The following is a 27,848-nucleotide window of genomic DNA, read 5'->3' as shown; positions in this document are numbered from 1 at the left end:
TGTATAGGAAATCCTAAGGAATCCACTGAAAATCTACTATAACCAATAAATAACTTCAGCAAGTTTGCAGGATAGAAGATCAATATATAAAACAATTCTTTTTATGCACTTCCAAGAAACAATTAGAAATGAAATTCAGAAAACAATTTCCTTTATCATAGTATCAAAAGGAATATTATACTTACAAATAAATTTAACTAGCAATTCTTCCTCTGGAAATATATATATATAATACAGATTTACCTGCACTCACAGAAAATGCCATGCCATAGTTCATAGTAATTTGTAAAAAAAAAAAAAAAAAAAGTTCAGAAAGCTTCATAGAGTACATCAGCTGGTGAAATAAACTGCATACTGGTGAAATAAACTGTGTTTCAGTCACAGAATGAAACACTATGCAGCCACCAAAAGGAAAGAATGAGGGGAAGGAAGGAAGGAAGGAAGGAAGGAAGGAAGGAAGGAAGGAAGGAAGGAAGGAAGGGTAGGGGAAAAAGAGAGAAGAAAGGAAAGTGGACCATTCTTTCTACTAATATGGAAAGACTTCTAAGATATATTGTTAAATGAAAATAGCAAAGTAGAGAACAGAGTTATCAGTTATCAGTGTGCTGTCCTTTACATAAGAATCGGGGCACATAACAATATAAATGCATAAATATTAGAAGTATATGCAATGAGCTAACAAAAGGTGACTAGCACCAGTGAATTAGGTGAACAAGAACATGGGAGAGCAACTTCTTTATGGAAATCTTTTTATAGTATACTGATTGTGAGATTGTGAATACCTGTTCATAAAATAAATATGGTTAAAAGAATGGAAAACAAGAGAAAAGAAGTGCAAAACTTATAGTCCAACAACTCTGAAACAAGATAAATGCAAATTATTTTCTTAAAAAACATTGTTGAAATAAATTAAAAATCAAAATAGAGAGAAAAACCAGCCACGCTTGTGGATTAGAAAACTCCACACTGTTAGGATGGCACTATTCCCCAAAGTGATCTACAGATTCAAAGCAATCTTTATAAAAATCTGAAAGGACGCTTTGGAAGAAATTCATATGGAAATTAATATGAAGTTTATTTAAAGCAATCTTTATCAAAGTTTGAAAGGACTTTTTGGAGGAAATTCATATGGAAATTAATATGAAATTGCAAAGGACCCAGAAGAGCTAAAGCAAACTTGAAAAAGAACATTGAAGTAGGAAGAGTCACACTTCTCACTTTTAAAACTTACTACAAAGCAACAGTAATTAAGACAGTATCTACTGGCATAAAGATGATTATACAGATCAATGAAATGGATACAAGTTTGCAAAAGTAAACCCTGATGTCTAAGGTCAACTGATTTCAAGAAGAATACCAAAACAATGCAATGGGGGAAGACTGGTCTTAGCAAATGGTGCTGGGACAACTGGATAGCCACATGCAAAAGCAAGAAGTTGGACTCTTCCCTCGCATATGAAAATTAACTCAAAATGGATCAAATACTTAAATGTAAAAGCTAATGCTATGTAATTCTCAGAAGAAAACATATTCATGACCTTGGATTTGGCAGTTGATTCTTAAGACACCAAACTCATGAGCAACAATAACAACAAAATAGATAAAATAAACTTCAAAATCAAAACTTTTTATGCTTTGAAGAGCACTGTCAAGAAAATGAAAAGATATCCCCCAAAATGGAAAAAATGTTCGCAAATCATACCTCTCATGAGGGACTTGAATCTAGAATATATAAATAACTTACAATTCAATAAAAAGACAAATAATCCAATGTTAAAAGTGGGCAAAGGATCTAAATAGATATTTCTCCAAAGAAGGATGTATAAGTGGCCTATAAGCACATGAAATTATTCTTGGCCAACTTAGGCATCAGGAAATCCAAATCAAAACTGTAATGAGATATCATTTCATACCCACTAGGGTGACTGTAAGAAAACAGTCAAATAGCAAGTGCTGGTGACAATATGAAGAAATCAGAATCCTCATAACATTGTTGGTGGTTGTGTTAGTTCATTTGCATTGCTGTAAAGGAATACCTGAGACCAGATAATTTATAAAAAAATAGGTTTATTTAGCTCACAGTTCTGCAGGCTGTATAAGCATGGCACCAGCATTTGCTTGGCTTCTGGTGAGGCCCAGGAAGCTTTCAATCATGATGGAATGCAAAGGGGCAGTCAGCATGTTATATGGTGGGAGCAAGAGAGAGAGAGAGAGAGAGGAGGAGGTACCATGCTCCTTTTAGCAACCACCTCTCATGTGAACTAACAGAGTGAGAACTCCCTCATTACTATGAAGATGGTACCAAGCCATTCATGGGGGATCCTACCCCATGACCTAAACACCTCCCACCAGGCCCCATCACCAACATTGAGATTTGGAGGGGACAAACATCCAAACTATATCAGTGGGAGTGTAAAATGGTACAGCCACTTTAGAAAAACCTTTGCTAAGTTCCTCACATTGTTAAATATAGAGTTACCATATGACCCAGTAGTTTCACTCCTAGATATATACTCAAGAGACCTAAAACCATATGTCAGCACAAAAACTTATACGTGAATATATATAACAGCATGATATCCCAAATGTGGAAGCAACCCGAATGTCTAACAAGCGATAAATGATAAAATCCATACAATGGAATACTATTCTGCAATAAACAAAAATAAAGCACTAATACATGCATGCTACAAGATAGATGGTTGTTGAGATCTGTAAGCTAAGTGAAAGCAGCTAGTTACAAATGATCACATATTATGTGATTCTGTTTTTATGAACTGTCAAGAAGAGGCAAATCAATGGAGACAAAAAGACGATTAGTCATTGTTTAGGGCTAGGGTGGTAACTAATGGGTACAGTTTCTTTTTGAAGTGATGAAAATGTTCTAAAATTAACTATAGTGACGATTGCACATAACTATGAATATAGTAACAATCATTGAATTGTTCTTTGTTTTATTTTGTTTTGTTTTTTTGAGATGGGGGGGTCTCACTCTGTCGCCCAGGCTGGAGTACAGTGATGCAATCTCAGCTCATTGCAACCTCTACTTCCAGGGCTCAAGTGATTCTCCAGCCTCAGCCTCCCAAGTAGCTGGGACTACAGGCACATGCCACCAACTCCTGGCTAATTTTTGTGTTTTTTGTAAAGACGAGATTTTGCCATGTTGCGTAGGCCGGTCTTGAATTCCTGAGCTCAAAGTGATTCCACCCACCTTGGCCTCCCAAAGTGCTGGGATTACAGGCATGAGCCACCATGCCCAGCTGAATTATATATTTTAAATGGTTAATACGTAACTTACGCCATTATGTCTCAATAAACTCTTAAAGATATTCTATTGAACTGTGATTTTCTTACAAAGGCATAGTACATCTCTAAAGCAAAATCAGATATAATTTTGATAATATAGGGTATAACAAAAGTATACATATTGTCAGTTTGTTGAAAGGGTTAAGTGAGCTATGATATAAAATGGTCAATACATGTTAGGTTCCATGTTATAATTAGTATGGCTATTAGTTGGGCCCCAATGTTATTAACCTACTACAAATTCATTGTTTAAAAGCATCTTTGCAGATACGAGGAAATACAAACACTGTCCCAGACTCAAGGAGTTGACTCAATACTTTAAATTGCCTTTTTTTTTTTTTTTTTTTTTTGGTATAGAATACAAGATCCATAACAGTATAAGAGAAAAGACAATAAGGGCTGGAATAAACAAAAAGGGCTGTCTAGTATGTGTGAGACATAAGTTGGAGGAGGAGAAGGTGAATTTCAGGACAGGGTGGCAACTTGAGAGGTAGAGGTGGGAGGGAAAGTATCATTAGCAGTAATGTGAAGAGACTGGTGTAGAGGAAGATGCTGGAAAGAGATAGGTAACATCTTTGTATGGGTACAAAGGGCCCAGCTATGCATGATAGGTTAAAATGTTTAAATGTTCTGGGGTATTAATTATATTTTTTTATTTACAGTTTTCATAGCGAAGTAAAAGTATTTGCCATATTGTCACCATTTGAGAGTTGGGGGAAGTGTTTGTTTGTGTTTGTTTTTGAGACAGGGTCTTGCTCTGTTGCTCAGGCTGCAGTACAGTGACACTATCAGGGGCTCACTGCACCCTTGACCTCCCGGACTCAAGTGATGTCCCACATCTCAGCTTCCTGAGCAGCTGAGACTACAGGCACATGCCACCACACCCAGCTGATTTTTGTATTTTTTGTAGAGGCAGGGTTTCACCATGTTGGCCAGGCTGGTTGCAAACTCCTGGGCTCAAGCTATCCACCCGCCTCAGCCTCCCAGAGTGCTAGGATTTCAGGCATGAGAGTTGTGCTAAATAACCACTTAGTCTAGTAATGGTATTTTTTAATCTCTGATTCCACTGGGCTTTGGATCAAGTGGCAAAGTCCCTACTTTAGAAGAAAGTGTCAAAGAAAAATCACACTGGACACATTAAAAAGGCAAGAAAGGCTTTATTTAAGACCATTGCAAAGGGGTCAAGACTGTTACAACAGAGGACAAAAATTGAACTCAACTACTCCAAAACAAAAGGTTGGAGTGTTTGTGCTTGCTGAGGTGAGCTACTGGAAAAGTCCTAGAGGACGTCAGCCCGGAGGTTGGTTTGTGTGCTTAGGCCATCTCTGTTTGCTAATTGGTGCTTATTGAAGTTAGGCTTCTGTCTTCTCACAGAGACTGGAAGATAGGGCTGCTGTTTTTCTTGATGTTTATATTTCAAAGGGATGCCTTCCATGTCCTTGAGAAAGATACTCCTTGGTTGTAGAAGATTTACATCTCAAAGGGGCAGAGGAATAATTTACAATTGCAAGTTTTCTAAAGTGAGAGCTGTAAGAAAAGAGCAGTCAGGGTCTTATAGTCAGGAAGAAACTTTCTACAAGTTTAGTCAAGTTGAGGGGAACATTAGGCCATTTTGGTCAGAAGATACTTTTTTAGTGATTTTGTTATGTGGAGCCAGCCCTTGAATGCTGGTAACTCTTGGAAATATAAAATAAAAAAAGTTCAATTAATTGTTTTTAGGACAAAAATATTATGTGTATAATTACCTGTCAAATAACTCAAGGGGAGATCTTTATTTTGTTTCTCTCTGGATCTCAAGTGCTTTTTGTAATTTTTTTTCCTTATCAGAAAAACTATGCCCTGAGGCTTTTCTTCTTCAGGCAATGCTTTAATGTAAAATTGAGCTTCATGTGCTGATTTAACAAGTCTCATTTAACTTTCCATTTTCACTTAAGAAACCAAATAGACTTTCAGGCTGCCTTTATGCTGGTAATTAGGGCAACTTGATGTGAATCTCAATGTGTTTGAGTGGTAGCACATATTAATACGTTACACTTTCTCTCAATTTCATCACTATTCAAGTGCAACATCCTACACAGTATAAGCATTTTGAAATTCAGAACCTTGTGGATGACCCAGACCACAATAACTGTAGCAGTTCAGCTTACAATTCTATGGTGCTTTATTATTTTTAATCACTTTTAAACATGTAATCTCATTTTGTCCTCCGGGTAAACACAGTGGTAGGATTTATTTTACAGAGGCTGCCGTACAAATGGCAAGACTTGACTCTGTCCTCTGGCTCCTAGCTTAATGTTTAGTTCGAAAGTTGTGAAGAATTTTTTAGATCTAGATATTTAATCAGCCTGCACTTGAAAATCACTATGTTTCCCTCTTTTAGGTGCTAAATTGGGATATTTCTTAAATACTCAGTTATTTATAGGAAGCCTTCATAATTATTGAAGTCCATTAAATCTATTGGGTCATCATGCCATAGGCATAAGGATTCAAGCTAAAGGCACATGATTTTGTTTAAAAATAAAGATTATAATAAAATAAGATTAACAAAAGTACTTTTATACTTCCAGAACAAAAACTCAAAAATACCCTGTGGCATTGAAAATAAGAATCATTTCTGAAAAATTCTGCATATGCTTTGGCATATCTTAGAACTTTCTATATGTCTAACATAACAAATATTTCTATGTTAATATCCATCCAAAAAAAATGATTTGACACACTGTATATCGGCAGAAAAACATAATTTTGAATATTTCATTCTGAAATAGACACCAAGAAAAATCTTGTTAAATGTATTTAGCCTAACTGTTTATGTTTGAAACATGTGTTCTGTCATCAGGCAACCCTGCCCAGCCCACTTCCCTCCACTACATGAATCCTTACCAACTGAATGCCTATGGTATGGCACTAAAAGCAGTGGGAGAAATTGTTCAAGATTATGACAGTGATAAAATGTTTCCAGCTCTAGGATTTGGTGCAAAACTGCCTCCAGATGGAAGGATATCTCACGAATTTGCTTTGGTAAGAACTTGTCAAAAGGATTTGATGTTTTGAAAAATTAATGTTAGACCTTTTAATATTGCTTTGGTACTTATTCTTTAGTCAGTCAAGTAGCAAGCTTTGCTGACTATAGCTTAATTTTGGTAAGTAATTGACTTTGGAGTGTGAACTTAATGGGAAAAAGGACAGCTAAATAGCTTAGCCATAAATCTACCTGAAGTGCACCCACCTGATTTACAAATGGGGGTCTATTTTGGTTATCTATTGCTTGCTAACAAACCTTCCTAAAACTTAGAGTTATCAAACAATATCATTCTATTATGCTTATGATTTGTGGCTCAGGAATTCAAGCCGAATATAATGGGAGATAGCGCATTTTTGCTTTGCAGTGCCTGGAGTCTCAGCTTAGGTGACCTGAATGGCTAGAGATGCCTGGAATTGGTGACTGGGGTCATATTTTTCAACTTAGTTCTGGCTGTCTTTTGAATTCCTTAGATCTTCTCCATGTTATGTCTTCTGGGGCGGATGTGTCTCCTAACATGGCTTCTTTGCTCATGTTCATTCATGTCTTAGGCCTGAGCTTGGGTAGCTGAAAAGCTGGGGCTGCCTGGACAACTCTCCCTTGTTTTACGTATGGCCTGTCTCTGTAGTTATGGAGGGCTTCAGAACTGTACAGTGGTCTCATTGTAGTAAGATTTCTTATGTAGCAGCCAGCTTTCCCAGGGTGAGTAATCTAAAAGTCTAGGACAGAAACTCCAAGGATGTTTATATCATATTCTTAGAAGTCCCAAAATGTTATTTCTGCAACATCCTATTGGTCAGGCAAGTTACTAAGACCATCCCAGGTTCAAGGTAGAGGAATTAACCTTCACTTCTCAATGGGAGGAGTATCAAAGAATGTGTGGCTATCTGTAATCTACCATCATTTTTAAAACCTAAGAAAAGAAATAATTGTGTTAAACTAAATGAGGTTTATTAATTTTCCTTTCATATGTTTCTTCTCACCGTTGAATTTTTCCCTTTCTCTGTCTCTGTAATTCTCTCCTTTGCTGCCTTTCCTGCCTCTGTGTTCATTCCTTGTGACCAAACCTATACAAATATATACTGGTTGAGCCTCCCAAATCAGAAAAGTAAATGTTCCAAAATCTGAAACTTTTTGAACTCAATAAGATACTCAAAGGAAACGCTCATCAGCGCAATTTGGATTTTGGATATTCATATTTGAGAGGCTCAACTGGTAATTATATAAATATTTTAAAATCCAAAGAAAGAAATTCAAAATTTGAAACACTCCTGGTTTCAGGTAAGGGATACTCAACCTGTACTCTTAAGGATGGATTTGTGCCTTACTTTTTTTTTTGGTTTATTTTTTTTTTGTTTTTGTTTTTCGAGACAGAGCCTTGCTCTGTTGCCCAGGCTGGAGTGCAGTAGTGAGATCTCAGCTCACTGCAACCTCTGCCTCCGCGGTTCAAGCAGTTCTCGTGCCTCAGCTTCCCAAGTAGCTAGGATTACAGGCATGCATAACACCTGGCTAGTTTTTGTATTTCTAGCAGAGATGGGGTTTCGCTGTGTTGGCCAGGCTGGTCTCAAACTCCTGGGCTCAAGCAATTCGCCTGCCTCAGCCTCCCAAAGTACTGGGATTGCAGGTGTGAGCCACTGTGCCCAGCGTTAATTTGTTCTTTGAGCCCAATTAAAACACATACAGGATATGTATTGCTGTGGTTTCAGTCGGTCCTCTCCAGAGTTCAGGTGCTGCTAATGTAACAGCATTAAGTGAGGCCTTTAAGAGCTAGTTAGTCTGCTAGGGCTCCACCCTCATGAATGAAATTAGGCCCTTGTAAAAGAGGCTTTACTCAGCTTGTCCTGCCTTCTGCGATGTGAGGATACAGCCCTCACCAGGCAACTGAACCTACTGGCTTCTTGATCTTGAACTTTCCAGCCTCCAAAACTGTGAGAAGTACGTTTCTATTGTTTATAAATTATGCAATCTCAGGTATTCTCTTATAGCACAAACAGAATAAGACAGAGCGATCAGACCTCTTTAAATCTATGAAAAATAGTCTCCCACATTGATGATGAAAATAAGAATGATTATGTTAATAATAATGTTTCAACTTCAGTATTCCCTAATGATTATATTACTTTAAAATTTTCAAAGCACTTTTGTTTTTTTTTTTTGGATAAGACAGACAAGGGTTAAGTATTTTTTCCGTGAAACAGTATTTGACTCAATGCTGAGTATTTACTGAGTATCGAGTCACATACTTTATACTCATTGTCTCATATAATCTTCATAAAATTCCTATGTGGTAGATATTTCATGTTGACACATGGCACTGCTCCAGAAACTGCCAATCTCATTACCTAAAGTGAGAAAAGTGCACCCAGGAGTTGTGTAACTCAACTCAGAGGCTCAGAAGTTGACCATTGTCCCAAAGGACAGGACTTCAACCCAGGTCAGTCTTATTTTAGAATTCATGCTCTTAACTACAGCTAAACCCCATCTTACAAAAGCACCTGTAATCTCACCTCTTGGATACATGCTTATATTAACAACATGATATATGTACCTTTATATAAGTTTTTATATAAGATTTCATCTTTCTCAAATGTTTTAAGAGGAGTATTACATTTTTATTTTTGTATTTATTCTTACTTTTCTATTCCATCACCCACACAATTTCTAGAGAGGTTGCTGGAGGGCTTAATTCTTTCTTCCATGAAATAGCTCACATGCCACACTCCCAGTGTCATAAAAATGAGTAACTGCTGGGATTTTGTTGTGTCTTAGGAAATTAAAATCTCCCAGAAACTTATAAAACCATGAAAATCACTCATGTGATTCTAAGCCTGAAGTGCCTCAGGAAAAAGGTCATGAGCTATTTAAAGCCTAAGAAAAGGAATAACTGTGTTAAGCTAAATGAGAGCTTTATTAATTTTCTTTCCATATCTTTCTTCCTCCTCTAGTGTGTATTTTTTTTCCTTTGTCCTCCCCTCCACTTTTCTCCTTCTCTGCTTTTCCTACCTCCACATTTACCCCTTGTAACCAAACCTATACAAGTATCTACTCCTAAGGAATGATATATATTTTTTGTTATTTACACCATAGTCTGTTCTTTGAGCCCAATTCAAACATTTATGGAATAGAGATCATACCCCTTTAAATCTATGAAGACTAGCCTCTCAAATTGACGATGAAAACAACAATTATGTTGATGATAATGCCTCAATTTTAATATTACCGAATGATTATATTACTTTAATTTTTTTCAAAGCACTTCTGTTTTGTTGGATAAATAAGGCAGATATGGGTTAAGTAGGTCTTTAGTGAGATAGTATTCGATTTCATTCTTGCTGAAGTGTTCTGTGTTAAGCTCATCCTAAATCACTGCAATCTCTATCTGTAGGTACTGAAAATGACAGATACAAAAAGTTCAGTTTCATGACAGTCTGGTCTTTCATGAACTACCTGGTGTTAATAAACCCTCGTATTTCCATGGTATGAATTTGTGATATATGTTCTCTAACATTAACCTATTTATCTCACCAAATTCACATAATTCTTTTGGCTAGCAAGGGAGTCTTCTTAACAACTTAAATTACCCCCAGTGTATAAGTTTTGGCTAGTACAGATGTTGAACCTAAGCTTTGCTCATTTGAAAAGGTCTCAGTAAATCCCAGCTTTTTATGTGAGACACACTATGAGAAAAGAAGAAGGAATGGGAGAGGAAAGAATTTCCTAATATTACCATTTCAAGACTTATGGTTATGAAAAGAATGAGTCGTTGCTCTCCTCTCGTTGTAATTCTTGATGACTCCTTTTGAGGTTATAACTGAAAACACACTAGTGCAGAGCTCTGGCAGAGGTATTTCTAATGAGCCTGTGGCCAGTGGTCCTTAAAACAAGGTCTTCCATGTGGACCAACAGAGAAACGCTACACCTGTCCAGGTGATTTCTCCTGGGAAATACCTAAATGCACTTGCATGCTTTTCACTTATTTTGGCATTTATACAAATGTGTGCAATTTAATGTTTATGTGTATGTATTTTTTTGCCAAGTAGGCACCAGCAATTTAATAACTAAGAGTCTTTAACACTGTACTCTATATAAAACAGAAGCTCAATAGGTGTTTGTTCATTGAATAAAAGGAAGAATTCTCTCAGCTTTTTCCCACGGTAAGCAACAGTCACATTTCAGAGTAGAGCAACAACCCTTAAGAGCTTCTTTTCAGTATTTTGTCAGCTTGTTAGCCCTGCTGAAAAGTGTCACAGGCTGCAGGCAGCAACAGAGATGACAGGCTTCTTGCATGGAGCTGAATCCACACCCTCAGCACAATCTCTGAGGGAGCTAAACGAGAGGAAAAATGGGTGAGAGCTGGGCACTCCTCCCCACTTAAATCTGAGTGGTGAGATGATTGATCATTTTAAAGTCAGATCTTTATGCTTTTCTATGTGTTCTACAAGTTAACATATATTATTTTATAAATGGAAAGGTTGTTAATTAGGAGGGAAATATGAAATAAGGCATCCATTGCCCTCTTCATTAATAAACAACAAAATTAAATGTGCTTATTAAAAAAAAAAAATCCTGTGTTTTGCTTTTGTGTCCGAGCCACACCTGGACTTATTCTAATTTGTTTTAACAAGCAATAACTGATTCCCTGCATAATTATTTCAAGAAATGAGTTTTTAAACACATTTAAAATGTTTTTACTTATTTCACTAGTTTTGGGGGAACAGGTGGTTTTTGATTACATGGATAAGTTCTTTAGTGGTGATTTCTGAGATTCTGATGTACCCATCACCTGAGCAGTGGTCACTGTGTTATCCTTCACCCTCCTCCCACCTTTCCCCGCCGGTCTCCAAGTCCATTATATCATTTTTATGCCTTTGCATCTTCATAGCTTAGCTCCCACTTATAAGTGAGAACAGACAATATTTGGTTTTCTATTCCTGAGTTACTTCACTTAGAATAATGGTCTCCAACTCCATCTAGGTTGCCATGAATGCCATTATTCCATTCCTTTTTATGGTTGAGTAGAATTGTAGTACACACACACACACACACACCACATTTTCTTTATCCACTTATTTGTTGATGGGCATTTAGGCTGGTTCCATATTTTTGCAATTGCAAATTGTGCCGCTATAAACGTGTGTGTGCAAGTAACAGACTTAAAAATCTTTTTATAACTCATTACAACTTTCTCATTAAGAAAATCTCATTTTAGTAGCTATAAAATATTTTAAGTAATCTTGATATAATCCAGAGCATATACTAAAAAGAAGGCATAATTTTATGTAAGATATTCTTATCATCTAAGACATATGAGGAAACCTTAGAGCAACTTATTATGGTAGGACTAATTCAGAAACCATTAAACATTCCATGTTGATGAATAGAACATCTAATGATTACCTTTCCATTATCAAAGAAGAGAAAAATGGTGACCTCGTAGTTTCAATTCCAGAGAAATAGTGATAACATACAGTTTCATCAAAATGTAAACCTCCAATCAACATGTTAAAAAATAAAAGTAGCTCAGGACTACCCTAGTTTGTAACTGTTCCCTTAAGGTAGATATATAATACATTTTTATATGCCCAAAATCAGTAATGAGTTTTAATTTTAATTAGCTTCATACCTTATCAAGGGAAAAGAGCACCATAAAATCTTAAAGGAATGTTAAATAGGTCGGCTCAGATTAACATCAAAACACTAACGGCTTTGTGCTAAATATTAAACTTATCTTTTACATTCTATTTTCAGCCAAGTCATGCAACCAGTTTTATAATGTAAAGCAGGCTTTTATTTTTATACTTTCAAAAATGTATGAGGGTTAATAACAATGTTTGAAGAAAAGACAAAATTAAAAGAAAAAAAGTAGATATAAATCCCTCTCTCACGAATGATAAAATTGAAGTAGTTGGTAACATTTGGCCCCGTTTCCTAAGCTCCCCAGCCTTGTAGAAAGCTTTGCATTTTGGCCGGGTGTGGTGGCTCACGCCTGTAATCCCAGCACTTTGGGAGGCCGAGGTGGGTGGATCACCTGAGGTCAGGAGTTCGAGAGCAGCCTGGTCAACATGGCAAAACCCTGCCTCTACTAAAAATACAAAAATTAGCTGGGTCTGGTGGTGCATGCCTGTAATCCCAGCTACTTGGGAGGCTGAGACAGGCAAAGCACTTGAACCCAGGAGGCAGAGGTTGCAGTGAACCGAGATCTGGCCATTGCACTCCAGCCTGGGCAACAGAGCAAGACTCCATCTCACAAAAAAAAAAAAAAAAAAAAAAGAAAGCTTGGCATTTCATAATTTGGTAGCATAATGGTGTTTAAGAAATTGAGCTCTGGAGTTAGACTGCCTGGTTTAAATCTTAGCTCTCCTCTTCGTGTCGTGTGTGACCTTAGGCACAGTATCAAAGTTCTCATTGCCTTGGTTTCTTTATAAAGTGGGGTTAATGGCAGTCCTACATTTTTAGGGTTATCAAAGTTATAGAACATATGTAAATATTTTAGTATAAAACTTGGTATATAGAATTCAACAAATTTTATTTATAAATTACTGGTTACTTGTGATCGTTCAAGTAAAAACATGTATGCTAAAATTATTCCTAACTCTCTTTAAATGTAGTTACTATCACTAATGCATAAAAAATATATACACACAATTTTAGATATTCCCCTTCCTGAAGTGGAGGCTATCTTCTTTTTCTCAAGTGTGAACTAGACTTAGTAACTCATTTCTAGCAAACGGATTAAAGTAGGAGTAATGATATGTAACTTCTGAGACTGGCTCACAAAAGGCATTGGGGCTTTGTCCTTGCTCTTTCTCTGGGATCACTCAATCTGGGGAAAGTTAGCTGCCATGTTATGAGAACACTCAAGCAGCCCTGTGGAGAGTCCATTTGGCCTCCTGCCAACAGCCATGTAAGTGAGCCTTTTTGGAAATAGATCCTTCTGTCCACTGTCAAGCTTTCAGATGACTGCAGCCCAGGTCGGCATCTTCACTGCAACCTCATGAGAGAACCTGCTCAGGAACCACCCTGCTGAGCTGCTTCTGGGTTCCTGAGACTTCAAAAATGTGTGAGATAATAAATGTTCATTGCTCTAAGCCACTATACAGAGGGTATAACTTTGGAGGTAATTTGTTACATAGCAATAGATAACTAATACATGGTCTTGTGTTATTTGTGTAATTTGGACTAGGAGAATTAAACCTAATAATGACAGAGCATTTAAGGTGTGAAAAAGCCAGCCTAGGTGTTCAGGGTTAAAGTTGCCTCAGGTCCTGTCCCCAGAATAAGAGCTTGGGTTAAAGTTGCCTTTCTGGGCGCTGTTCCCAGAATAAGAGCTTCTTAACAGCAAGCTCCATTTCCCTTGAATGACCTGGGTGTCTTTTTTATTCCTTTCCTTTTGCCTTGTCTTGATGCTCCCCACACCAAATTATATTCCCTCTGACTCCTTCTCTACTTGGAGTTATCAACTGTGGCCTGAAAATGTTCATGTGGCAGATATTTTACATTTTTTCTGCTATCAGGTAAAATTGTTTGAATTGATAGCATTTATTTTTTATAATTTTAATACATGTTCACTGCAGAAAAATTGGAAAAATAGAGAAGAGGTTAAAGGATGAAAGTAATCAGTTATCTAACCACCCAGAGGTAGCCACTATTAATATGTTGGTTTTGTTCTTTTTAGGATTTCTATATGTTTATCTCCACATGTACCCAAACCTGTGTAAATTAAGATACTGTTAATTTTAGGCTGTTGTGGTGTTCAGCTTCTCTTATTTAAAATTTTCTTCTGCCATTTTTTTAAGAGTATAGATTTTTAATGATTGTACATTATATCATGCTCTCCATAATATATATCATAATCTATTGTTGATCACTTAATATATTATTGTTTTGCTATTGTAAATTTATAAATAAGTGTTCTTCAAAAAATATTTGAGTGTCAACGTGTATTGTTCTCTTGTCTTTTTCAATTGATTTTCACGGAGATTTACTTTTTTACTGTTGTTTTGTTTTGCCTATAAATTTCTACAGAATGGGAATCCTCAAAACCCCTACTGTGATGGCATTGAGGGGGTCATGGAGGCTTATTACAGGAGTCTGAAATCTGTACAACTATATGGGCCCACCAACTTTGCTCCTGTAATTAATCATGTAGCAAGGTAAGTAGAGGGTAGACAAGGTGCTTATTCTGATGTACTGGAACATGGTGAACTCATAACATTGTTGCTAGCATGACTCCAACATGAAAGTTGCTTTCTTCTAGTTTACCTCCAAGAAAGTGGGGAAAAAATGTATGTTAGAAAGAGTCTCTATCAAACGATCATGATACTTTGCTGAGAACTGTACATTAAAATCTCAAGTGAAGAAACATTTGCTGGGTTACGTTAGGAACTATCTTTGTTCAACTAAGGAAAACGTTTTCTTAGGAAAAGACATCCATGAGGAAAATAACAAGATCAATGGTGATGTCAACTGTGTAAATCATTCTTATCTAATATCACATTCCATAGTAGTAATAAGTAGCATAGAAGTAATAAGAGACCGAATTCTATTAGATGACTACTTGAAGCTTTCAGTGATATATAGGGCACATTATTTTAATCTCTCTGAAATTAATATAGTAGCTAATTTATAAATTCCCAGAGCTCTACCTGTATATAGTACATAGTACTGAGATCAGAATATAATTGCATATTACTCCAAGTACATGTTCTGAAGAAAATGTTAAAATGTTAAAAATAAATCTATATCTACTTATCATTTTTTCATTAGTACATAAATGAATTAGACAACACTTTTTAAATCCCTAGAAAGTTTGGCCCGTGTAAATCCTATGACACCCTGACTTATTTTGAGATAATCGGAAATTGCATATCCTTTCAAATATGTAGCCAGAACTTGAAAAAAATTCTGTATTTTGGTCAGTTTATCAAGTACAAAGGCAACGTGAAACCCCAGTTCTCTGAAGGTTCTAGTACTTTACCATCTTCCCTAATGAATATTACCGGCAACTTCAGTGTGCTCTACTTTTCATTATCTGGGACATGGACAAGATGCTAAAATATCCCTTGCACTCAGGGCTGACCCCAGTGCAACTTCCCAGTGGAACTCCAACTCAGGTTGACAGTGATACATTGATGACTGTTCTCTGAGTGTGACCCTTCGGCTTGAATTTTTCGGACAAAATCATCTGCAATCTCTACTAAAATATGAATTTTATTAATATATATTAACCCTGTACATACACAACCCTCCAAAAAAGTTACTCATGAAATGGTACTTAGTCTTACCTGTTTTATCTTTATTTCTATGGCACCTGTTCTTTTCTCTTTTTTTTTTAAATACAATCTTGGCCCCCAAAATTGATCTCACAATCCATTAATGGGTCGTGACTTGCAATCTGAAAAACATATCCTAGCTTTACTAGCCGATGTAAAGTAATGTCATATATACTATATATTGATGGCAGTCAAATAAGCAGAATATAATACCATGCTAATGCAAGATAAATTATAATTGATGGCCACACTACCCTGCAGATCACTTTTTTATAAAAAGATAAGAGAAAAATGACAAGACTTCTTTTGTGTGAACTCATGCTGGTTATTAGAAATGTGCTCATCAATGCTTACAAGTAATTTCATAATTTTTCCTGGTATATATTTATAGTAAAAGTTAAAGTGATAGATATAAAATATCTAGGTACATTTCTATATACATTTAAAATCAAAGGCTCCACAGTATTCTATTGCGATTTTTTGTTTTATCCATCATTTTGTAAGTTCTTGAATATAGGAGCACCTGCTAGTGAAAGCTTTCAGACTCCTTGAAAATAAACTATGATCTAATAATTCTTTATTATTTTTTACATGAGAAAATTAAGAAAAACAGTAAGAGATGGCTATTTAAGAGTCATCTGTAGGCCCCTTCCAATACAATATAGGAAGTTCCATGTATACATTTCTTAGTATAAGGCTACAAAAGAAATGCTTTTATCCTTTCATCTTTGAATTTTATGTTTAATTGTATTTTTAAGCTTGTATTGAGACAGGCAATTTCTGTCTGACCCAAAATTATCATTCAAAAAGTTTAACAACTAAGTAGACAAGGTACTATTTTTTTCTCTATTAAGAGAAGTGCCATAGTTATAATGTGTATGACCTCTGTTTATATAAAATTCTTGCTTTATATAACTCTTAAATGCTTATCAACAGTACTTAGCATCATACCCATTATGTAGGAGGTAAGTATTCAACAAATGTCTAAAAAACAAATTCTGTATATGTTAATATATTATCATTAAAAATTATTTTTAGCAATGTCAAAACAAATATATATTCATACTTTTTATATTGGCTTGATATTATTTTCCTTAAGTATATTTTCTATGTGGGTAAAAGCTCAGTTTTTTATTGTCATTTTCTATAAGCATTTTAAAGAATGCCTACTCTTTTTAAGAATACATGTTAGACTTAAAACCATAAAAACCCTAGAAGAAAACCTAGGCATTACCATTCAGGACATAGGCATGGTCAAGGACTTCATGTCTAAAACACCAAAAGCAATGGCAACAAAAGCCAAAATTGACGAATGGGATCTAACTAAACTAAAGAGCTTCTGCACAGCAAAAGAAACTACCATCAGAGTGTACAGGCAACCTACAGAATGGGAGAAAATTTTCTCAACCTACTTATCTGACAAAGGGCTAATATCCAGAATCTACAATGAACTCCAACAAATTTACAAGAAAAAAAAACCCCATCAAAAAGTGGGTGAAGGACATGAACAGACACTTCTCAAAAGAAGACATTTATGCAGCCAAAAAACAAGTGAAAAAATACTCGTCATCACTGACCATCAGAGAAATGCAAATCAAAACCACAATGAGATACCATCTCACACCAGTTAGAATGGCCATCATTAAAAAGTCAGGAAACAACAGATGCTGGAGAGGATGTGGAGAAATAGGAACACTTTTACACTGTTGGTGGGACTGTAAACTAGTTCAACCATTGTGGAAGTCAGTGTGGCGATTCCTCAGGGATCTCGAACTAGAAATACCATTTGACCCAGCCATCCCATTACTGGGTATATACCCAAAGGACTATAAATCATGCTGCTATAAAGACACATGCACACGTATGTTTACTGCGGCACTATTCCCAATAGCAAAGACTTGGAACCAACCCAAATGTCCAACAACGATAGACTGGATTAAGAAAATGTGGCACATATACACCATGGAATACTATGCAGCCATAAAAAATGATGAGTTCATGTCCTTTGTAGGGACATGGATGAAACTGGAAATCATCATTCTCAGTAAACTATCGCAAGGACAAAAAACCAAACACTGCATGTTCTCACTCATAGGTGGGAATTGAACAATGAGAAAACATGGACACAGGAAGGGGAACATCACACTCCGGGGACTGTTGTGGGGTGGGGGTAGGGGGGAGGGATAGCATTAGGAGATACACCTAATGCTAAATGACGAGTTAATGGGTGCAGCACACCAACATGGCACATGGATACATATGTAACAAACCTGCACGTTGTGCACATGTACCCTAAAACTTAAAGTGCAATAATAAAAAAATAAAAAAATAAAAAAAAAGAAAGTACACTAAGGCAAATCCTTAGGAATTTTCATGTGCCTTTAAAAATAAAACGTGTTAAGTCAATCTGCAGCATAAAGAAAATGCAAAAAAAAAGAAAAACAATTTTAAGCACATGTTTATTTTTACAATTCATATCTATGTATCTCTGATCTGTTTGACTTTTTAGGTAATATTAATGAGGTAACAATATTGTAAAATAGACAGGACTCAAAGCATCAAATTTATAAAATTTGAAGGTTTTATCAGCTTTTTTTGAGGCTTTCCAGCCTCTGCTTCTGATTTCTTGCCTTTCCAGTCCTCCTCTTCCAGTGCTGTCTGGGGAGCAGCATTTCAAATGATATAAAATCCTACTCAACATCTGTTGATGCCTTGTCATAAATTTAAGTGCAGACGGTTTAGCTTGGCATCCAACAACATCCAGTATTCAACCAGCGCTCACCTGTCCAACCTCATTTCCACATTCTCCCAAATGTACTGCACTTCAGTCACAGAGAATCTCTGCTTCTTCTGGTCTATGATATCATTCCATGCATATGTCTATTACTAATGTGATACTACTCTGTGGTTACATGTAGATCTTTTCCACATTGAAGGGAGGAATTATTCATTGTGACATTCATATACGTGCACATATATACATATAAAAATAAAAGCCACAGTACTTTGGATATACTGAGATATCTGTACCTGTTTGTTTAATTAAATTATCTGAGTATTATATGAGATTTTGTTTGTTTGCTGTGTCGCCCAGGCTGGAGTGCAGTGGGATGATCTCGGTTCACTGCAACCTCTGCCTCCCAGGTTCAAGCAATTCTCCTGCCTCAGCCTCCCAAGTAGCTGGTATTATAGGTACCCGCCACCATGCCTGGCTAATTTTTGTATATTTAGTAGAGACAGGATTTTGCCATGTTGGCCAGTGTGGTCTCGAACTCTTGACCTCAGGCAATCTGCCCGCCTTGGCCTCCCAAAGTGCTGGGATTATAGGCGTAAGCCACCGCGCCTGGCTGAGTTCATTTTAATTAACAAAGTTATAATAGGAAACTAAAGAACCTTTTTGGTTTTGAGACAGAATATCTCTCTGTCACTCAGGCTGGAGTGTAGTGATGCAATCTCAGCTCACTGCAACCTCCACCTCCCAGGTTCAAGCGATTCTCGTGCCTCAGCCTCCCGAGTAGCTGGGAATACAGGTATGTGCCACCACGCCTGGCTAATTTTTAAATTTTTAGAAGACACAGGGTTTCGCCATGTTGGCCAGGCTGGTCTCCAACTCCTGGCTCAAGTGATCCACCCGCCTCAACCTCCCAAAATGCTGGGATTACTGGCATGAGCCACTGGGCCCAGCCTAAATACTCTTTTAAATGACAATGCTTAGCCAATCTTAATGACCTGTGGAAATGTGATTGTGATTAACATCTACTGTATCAGTCACGGTTCTCCAGAGAACAGAACCAATAGAAGACATATAGGCATGGACACAGATAAAATATAGAGATATATTTTAAGGAATTGGCTCACGCAATTGTAAGGGATAGCAAGAATGTAATTTGTAGGACAGGTTGGTAGATTGGAAACTCAGGTAGGATTTCATACTGCAGCCTTATGTGAGTATTCCTTTTTTTCTGGGAAACCAGTTTTTGCTCTTAAGGCCTTCAACTAATTGGATGAAGCTCCTTTACTTAAAGTCATTTGATGGTAGATGTTAACCATATCTATAATCTTTGATTAAATAAGTGGGATTTATAGTCTAGCTGACACATAAGCATCATCATCCTACCTACTAAAACACAGAAATATATTGCCATTATGTTGTAAATTGACAACAAATTTAAATTCTGAGAAATAATTTTAGGTTCTTGCAGATATGAACTTAATACTATGTCTGATGTCCAAAGTACTATGTTTAAATCTTATTAATCTCAATAGAAAGAAAAATATTTTAAAAATAATGGTTTTTGTGGAATGCAGTTTGAATAAAATGGAGTTTTAAGCATCCCCTGATTAATCTGTTTCCTCTTGTATATAGTGTGAACCATCTTTACGTTCCTGTTCTTATCATTTAAAAACAATTTCTATTCATCTAGAATTCTTCATCAATAATTTTAAGTAATTTGAAATAAATTTAATTTGTTGGTATATTATACCAGCTTAGTATTTCAAAAATAAACTAATATACTAATGAAAATTTCAAGTATCTTTTCAGACTATTATGAAAATTTCTTCACTTGATTTAAATATATTCATTATTTCCTATTAGTCTTTTGTTTCCTGTGCCTAATGAGTTACTTGTTTTGAGGCTGTCACATTTCAATTTTAAGGGGGATCTATCACTTTCTATCTTTTGGCTATTTGTAACTTTTTTCTGTTTTTTTCTGATATTGAGAACCTTCTAAAATCCAGATAACTATCCAAAATGAATTTTCATTTTTTAGGAAATAACTTTTTATTTTGGAATTCTCATAACTAATTTTCAAATTAAATAATGTATTATGCTTTATTTATTCAATCCGTATAATCAATAATAAAATAATAACTATTCTTATGGAGCCCATGATCTATCTCTAGCAACATGTTCAGTGCTATAATATGGATTATCTATTCATCTTCACAACAACTCTAAGAGGTGACAGTAGTATCATTTCCATTTTGCTGATGATAAAATAGATACATGGAGTGATCATTTGTGGTGGAGCTAAAATTCAAACCGGAATAATCTGACTCCAAATCACTACGTTTTGATGCCTTACATCTTTAAGCCTTTTTATCTCTGCTACAGAGGTAAAGACACACAAAAGAAAATGCAACAAATCTACCTATCTATGTGGATACAGTGATCACTTCATTGCCCAGTCAAAAGTAGTTTGGGGTGACACTTGGTAACATAAAATTTGCTCTGCTACTTTGTGTTGAAATATTTTACTGTATTCCTTTATTCATTGTTAAGAAGTTTTAATCCATTGTGCAAATCATAATTGAACTACTTAAATAAAACATCCCCAAGTCAGTTTCTTATCTTCTTGCCCTCTCTATTCTTGTGAACTAATAATAAGCTGAAAGAATATTCCATGAATCTGAGCCAACCAGATATGAACTTTTATAGAAATAATCCCAGAAACTTCTTTCAAAGAAATGCAAAAGAAATGTGTTTGAATTGTACTGCCCTGACAAAGTTAACCTCTCTCTCAGATATATCATAGCAATATTAAGATATAAATTATAGATAGGCTATATTTCAAAAAAGACAGCTGGCTTTTAATAATAAGACTTAATTATGCAATTTATAAAAGGATTCCCCATCAAGTTCTTCTAAGAAGCAAGCTTCTCTAATACCTTTAAAATATAATTTGAATCTGTGAGTCTATATATCAGTGTCACCTCCTAGAAAAAGTACTGAGGTGTGGCCAGCTTATAATTTTTACTTCATCCATTTCTATAGCATGTTAATTATTTTATCTTAAATATATAACATTTTTAAAATAATAACTAAATTAAAAGAAATGGTAGTACTTTAAAATAAAAGGCTAAATAGAATAAATGGTAATACAACATTGATTTTGTTTGAAATTTAGATTTACTTGCAAAGTGCAACAATGTGCCAACGTGTAGAACAAGTGCCAAAGAAGCAACAACTGGTTTTAAAAGATTAATTTGTGGTGCCGAACGTGATAAAGACTAAAATGGATCGGACAGCACTTAAAAGTAAAATGTAATTGATTTTCCAATTAAGTATGCCTAGCAGTAGTGACAGTCACACAATAAACTCATGCATCTTTCTACAGCTTTAATGTTTTTCAAAGTGAGAAGATATAAAATATTAATACAAGCATATGTTTATCATGAAGTGTAAAATTTCTATGAATTTTTAAGATAAAACAAACTTCAGCGAAATTCCAAGTTTACTATGATCTGCTTTAGGCTGTATCTATAACTCTCTTACTGTGTGAATGTATTCTTGTCCTTTTCTTAGGTATACATTCTGGTGTATCCAAAGAAAATCAGTTAAGCCACTGGAAGTAGTATTTTATATGACTGCATAGTAGTCAGCTGTCTGTATTGTTTTTTAATCTGGTAGATATTTTACATTTTAAGAGTACCATTTGGTAAGAAAAGTGTAAAAGCTGTACTGTTGTACTTAAGAAGGTTTTCACTACTTATAGAGTCTTTCATTATTCTCATGAAATATAAAACCCTATCTTTCTGAATCATAGTAAGAAATGCTTTCTTAAAAAATAATGGATATTTAAAAATTAAAAATTGAGATCCTGGGGGAAATTGTTAAGACTTCTTTTCTTTAAAACAAAAAAAGTTAAAGGTGGAATAGGAGAACAGGTTTATAACTGCTTTGGACTGTTTTCCACTGGTTGTGTCACTACTAAATTAATACATATTCTTTAATGTCCAGGATCAATTGTTCAGCATTATGGGGATATTTTTAATTCTATAGTACATTGTGGAACCTGTTGAACATCCTGCTTACAGGATGTGAGTGAGCATGCCACTTACTATATTTACTTCAACAATCTTTAAAATTACCAGTATTTTATTAGTAGCATGGACCAATCTTAGTATCTGTAGTCCATGGGGAAAGTTGTAAGTATTTTTCTTCTTTATATGTTTTTAAATTCTGCTACTCAAGAAATAAGTTGTGCCCTGACATACGTTTTATACTATTTGTCACCAACTTGTTCAAATGGGATTCACTGGGCTCCTTAAGATTGTAAAGGAATTTTCATTAATCCTTCAGGTTGTAAGGGAAATTTTACTTGGTAACTTTTAGAAATACAGATCAAGATCTTCTTTACTATCCTGTCTCCTAAGAGAACCATAATGCTTACTTAGCACTGGATGTGAATTACATACCAGCCAGGTGAAAAAATAATAAAAATTATCTCTATTGAGAATATAATCTAGATATCTAGAATGTAGAAAACTAAAGGAAAAGAGAAATGCAGTGAAATGTAACATATTCATAAAATTCGCCTCTAAATTACTGAGTATTATTTGATGTTATCATATACATAATTTTGTGCTTTGAAATAACTCTCCATCTCATCTTTCTTAGATTTAACATATATTAAGACTTGACTGTGGATGTGTCAAAAATATTTCTTCTATTGTGTAATTTTATTGAGGTGAAATTTTCATAATAAAATTCACCATTTAAAGGTATACCATTCAGTGACATTTAGTAAATTTGTAATGTTGCAACCATTACCTCTATGTAGTTCAAAAAACAAAAGCATTTATGATTCTTGCTATCATTTATACAATGGTTATATTGAGTACCATACATGCAATTCTTTATTAATTCATGCAGCAACATAAAGATGTAAGTGTTATTATCTCAATTTTAAAGCTAAGAAAATAACGTTCACATAGCTTAGGTAATTTACTGAAGATCATTAACATAATGTGGTGCTTAGTCAGGATAAGTCTATTTCCAAAAGCTATGTCCATTCCTTTGTACTAAATAGTCACTAATCTAGCACACTTTGTATTAGTAAATGAACTTCTAAGGCAACCAGATATTTCTGTGTGCCAGCATGCACTAACATTGCAATTATTCTAGTGTGTTATTTCAGATAATTGTGTATTTGAAAGTTTGCATAAGATATACCTCTAACATGTTCAAATATTTTATTGAGATTAAAATGTTTGTTAACTATTCCAAATTGTATTTACCAACCATCACGTATAGAAAACTGTTTTACTTTCCTTACCTTTTCGTTGCCTTTCAGATATGCTTCTTCTGTAAAGGATGGCTCCCAGTATTTTGTGCTTCTGATTGTTACAGATGGTGTTATCTCAGATATGGCCCAGACTAAGGAGTCCATAGTTAATGTAAGTGGGAGTCGCTCCGTATTGGGCTGGCCACGTGACAACATGGTGCTACTTAGAGAGAGACTAGAGTCTATTTTAGTTAACAATAAAATAAAATCACCACACCTTTGCAGCAGATTGCATCCTTAACCTTATCCAGACAACTCGTATACATCTGTACCACTGATCCATGGGGATCAAGCTAAGGGATATGAATTGTTTTAGTGAAAAAAAAATTCTTGCCTAAAGAAAAAAAAAAGATAATAGCATAATTTTCACAGGCATGGGTGCGTTTACCTCTATTAGTTTGATCTATTTGTGTACAATCTTGTGATTTATACTGGTTATTTCTTAACATTTACATTCCAGTTAGAGGAGAACTATGATAGCTAATTGCTATTTCTGTAGAACTGGATAGTGACTGATTGATTAAAAAACCATCCTGCTCATTATAATTCCTAATTGTATGTTTGTTTTTTTAGGGTTATTTGATTGTTTACTAATCTATAAAATCTATGTTTACTAGATGGTAATCTGTAAAGTCTCTAGGTTTAGCAATGTTTGGCATGAAGTAGACATTTGATAAATATAATGCAGGAATGAGTTGCATTAATATGCACTTTAAAATATGGACTTAGTAATTTAGGTTTAACTAAGAGGACATGATGCCCTAAGGAATAATTAGTCATATTTCAGTGACCTTCATAGCGAAAGATGTGGTTGCTCTATGTTCCATCTATCTATTGCTGGATCAATCTCACATTCTTACTATTAAATTATTTAAGTGATGATATGTGATATGTTATATGGAATAAAATGTTATAACATGAAATATTTAGTCTCCCTCAAAATCTCAAGGATATTTAGTGCATAACAGTACTAACTTTCTGTAATGATCATTTGTATTCACTCATTTACTGTGAAAATTGCTTTTTCTAACCTTGGGTATAAATGAGGTAGATTATGGTACTACTACTGTTTTATGAATCTGTTACCGCTTTCCCCCTTTAGCAACTGAAAGATTTTTGGAGGAGAAAGAACATGAAAAGAGGAAAAAGATACCCAAAGTCAGCTTAGAAAGGTTTTGTCTGAGAGTAGCAAGTGGAAGTAGATGCTCCTTTACCTTCTATTTGATCTAACCCAGGGCTGGTCATTTCCGAAGAATGTCCCACTGGATTAATGTGTGCAGAGAGTTTGGAAAGGATAAGAATGGAATCAAGTATATTATTCTGTATTAACAATTTTGAATATGCTCACAAATTATTTTAATGAATATCTGTGAAAAAATATTAAAACTCCGGTTATATTTGCTTCTTATTATTTTTTCTTTTTTAATTTTTTTTTTGTTTTTAGACAGGGTCTCACCCTGTTGCCCAGGCTGGAGTGCAGTGGCACAATCATAGCTCACTGCAGGCTCGAATTCCTAGGCCCAGGTGATTCCCCCACCTCAGACTCCCAAGTAGCTAGGACTTCGGGCACACACCACCACACCTGGCTAATTATTTTTTGGTGTAGATGGGGTCTCAGTGTGTTGCCCAGGCTGGTCTCAAACTCCTGGCCTCAAGCAATCCTCCTTCTTTGGCCTCCCACAGTGCTGGGATTTCAAGTGTGAGATGTCATGCCTGGCCTTTAATTATTTTCTTAAGAACTCATTTTCTTAATTGAAACCTAATTGTATATTCTCTTTGAAGGCCTCAAAACTTCCAATGTCAATAATTATAGTAGGTGTTGGACCAGCAGAATTTGATGGTGAGTAGTAAAATTTCAATAATATTCCTTGGAAATTCATTTAATCTAATGTAACATGCTCTTAGGTTTCTGCCATTCTTGTCTCTTTAGAAGGATGTGACTGTGTATTTGGGTTTGTATATAATGTTCATGTGTCCATAATTAGACATATACATAGATAGCTCATGATGATGTCTATTCAGATATGCCAATTAAAAGATCCTGTCTTTTGACTAGGATATTATCTCTCTAGTTTATAGATTATTTCAACATGTAGCTTTCCATTTCATTAGAGATAGTTTGTACCTCAAAATAATATCTCCCAAGACTGACAGAGTGATAAATTGAGTTTTTGTTCCCAAGGCAAAACACACGCTGGGTTCACTAAAACCCTTTAAGGATGAGTGCTAAATTAGTAAATCATTAGGTTGTGAAAAGGAATGTTAACATAAGCATAATATGCTAATTTAATGGGTTTTCAGGCTCTAGCTAGTTGATAGACATTAGCCTTATAAATAAAGAAGTTGTGTCATATGAAAGAGCAAAGTAAAATGAAAATAGAGCTGACCAGCTGAAATTTAATGAGACTTTATATAATTATGCTAAATTGGCATGCTGGGTAGTTTTTCATTCAGGCTCAAGGCTTGTTCAAATGCCCGTTAAGAGACAAATGTTTGTGTAACGAGTGATCTGGGTAAATGTTCCTAGTCATCTGATAAATTCCTTTAAGAGAACTCTGTGCTAGACAGCAAGTACACAGCCACATAATAGTCACCCGGTTCAGGTGTTTTGTATTAACAATGGCAGCTTATTTAGCTTGAGGCTTTGGAAATGAGAATGGTTTTAGAATGTTTGACACAATCTTTGTAAGTTACTGGTTAACTTAGGCACATAGGTGGCTAACTAGATTGTAATTATCACTGGGGTGATTCTTATTTAACCACCAGTCCCTCCTCCATGAGAATAATACAGAGCTGTCAGTCTCAGGTAAAGCACCACAGGCAAGTTGTATTGCTGACCCTGGAATCCCTAAATTCTAATCTTGGCTGGTCATCCTTTCTAGCATGATAATCTTACAGTTTCAAAAGCAAGTCATTTATCCCTCACCGACACTGCTTCTCCTGTTATTTTCTCTGTCTCTGTTAGCATCTACTTGAGTTGTACTTCGGGCACGAATTTCAGACACCTCTCTGGAGACAGGAAGGCTAAGACATCTTTCCTCTCCATGCTTTGTACACTTGATAATCTGCATTAACTAGTGATAGACTGTGATTCACAAACTTCACGAATTGGTAGGCTAAAATAACTCATGCTTTCTTCTTTGGCTACTATTTGCTTTTGCCTTTGAAGGATGTATCTTTCATGGGTATATCTCAGGTCTCTCAGACTCCTGTGGAAGTTCACCTTTAGGCATATGACCTCAGAGATGGTAAACCTCAATCAGTTCTTTTTCTTTGAGAGCTCCCACACCTGATTCATAAATGCAAAGCCACTGACCCTTCCTGGCGTCTATTTCTGGTAATATATTTCTATACAGAGCAGCAGGCACAGCCGTTTGGCTACTGCCCTTATCCAATAGCCACAGCTATTTATTTTCTTTGTTTCTTTAGTTCCCAGCAAATCTGTTAGGGTTTTAAGGTATGATAATTCATCATTTCTCTCTGTGAGGTCCTGAACTAACTGGAAAAAAATATATGCAAGAATCATTCTGATCACTCTATCAGCTTTATTACTAGCAATGCAGAATTTGAGAACTTGGGTTAACCTGTGGACAATCACATTCCCATTACTTTTTCCCTCCAAGATTAAATTATCTCATTCTTATCTCCAGGACTTCTCCTTATAGAGGCAGAGTTTTGCCTATTAAGCATGCCACCGAGAGAAATTACACTTATCCTCAGGATGGTGCTGCTCCAAATGAGAGTGATTCAAGCTCAGTTATTTCTCCTAATTTTAGTAATCCTATTCCTCTTTCCATGCAGAAAGGTAAATGAAGATTGTAGATGAAAAGGAAAGTTGCCTTCCTAGAAGTTAGAGTGAAATTTTCCTCTGGAAACATGGGAACAGGGAATTAGGCTCCTGTAACACCTGGTTTCTGTTTTCACCATGATGGAAGTTTTAATGGGATAGAAAAACTTCTGGGCCCAGTACTAGAAAAGTAGATTATTCTGCTAGGTGACAGTAGGTGCTTCTCTAAAACATTTTTCTTTTTTTCCTTCCAAAACACATCTCTTCATGGCTTAAAAAAAAGTTTCTATATTAAACTCATGTTTAATATAGAAGAATCTCTGACTAGTCAAATTGTTGCTCTCCTATCAGAGAAGCCTCCCATGGCACTTCCAGATCTACTCTAGAATAAG

The 27,848-nt window shown here is 35.5% G+C and overlaps 1 protein-coding gene across 4 annotated transcripts in view; it reads left to right on the top strand.

The window, feature by feature from the left end:
• Positions 1-27,848, top strand: part of CPNE8 (copine 8) — a 265,785-nt gene that overhangs the window by 216,888 nt on the left and 21,049 nt on the right. For 2 of the 4 annotated variants that reach the window (XM_063620134.1, XM_063620133.1), the window contains 4 exons: positions 6,146-6,327; positions 14,354-14,481; positions 23,679-23,781; positions 25,452-25,509. In XM_063620134.1, coding sequence (XP_063476204.1) covers positions 6,146-6,327; positions 14,354-14,481; positions 23,679-23,781; positions 25,452-25,509 — 471 coding nt within the window. Of the gene's footprint in view, positions 1-6,145; positions 6,328-14,353; positions 14,482-21,509; positions 21,647-23,678; positions 23,782-25,451; positions 25,510-27,848 lie in introns of those variants that run through there. The other 2 variants (XR_008651963.2, XM_055247554.2) reach the window with 2 other exon arrangements.

Source organism: Symphalangus syndactylus, chromosome 17, assembly GCF_028878055.3.
Source record: "Symphalangus syndactylus isolate Jambi chromosome 17, NHGRI_mSymSyn1-v2.1_pri, whole genome shotgun sequence".
In the NCBI taxonomy this organism is placed as follows: Eukaryota; Metazoa; Chordata; class Mammalia; order Primates; family Hylobatidae; genus Symphalangus; species Symphalangus syndactylus.
This window is presented reverse-complemented; position numbering and strand designations above follow the sequence as displayed.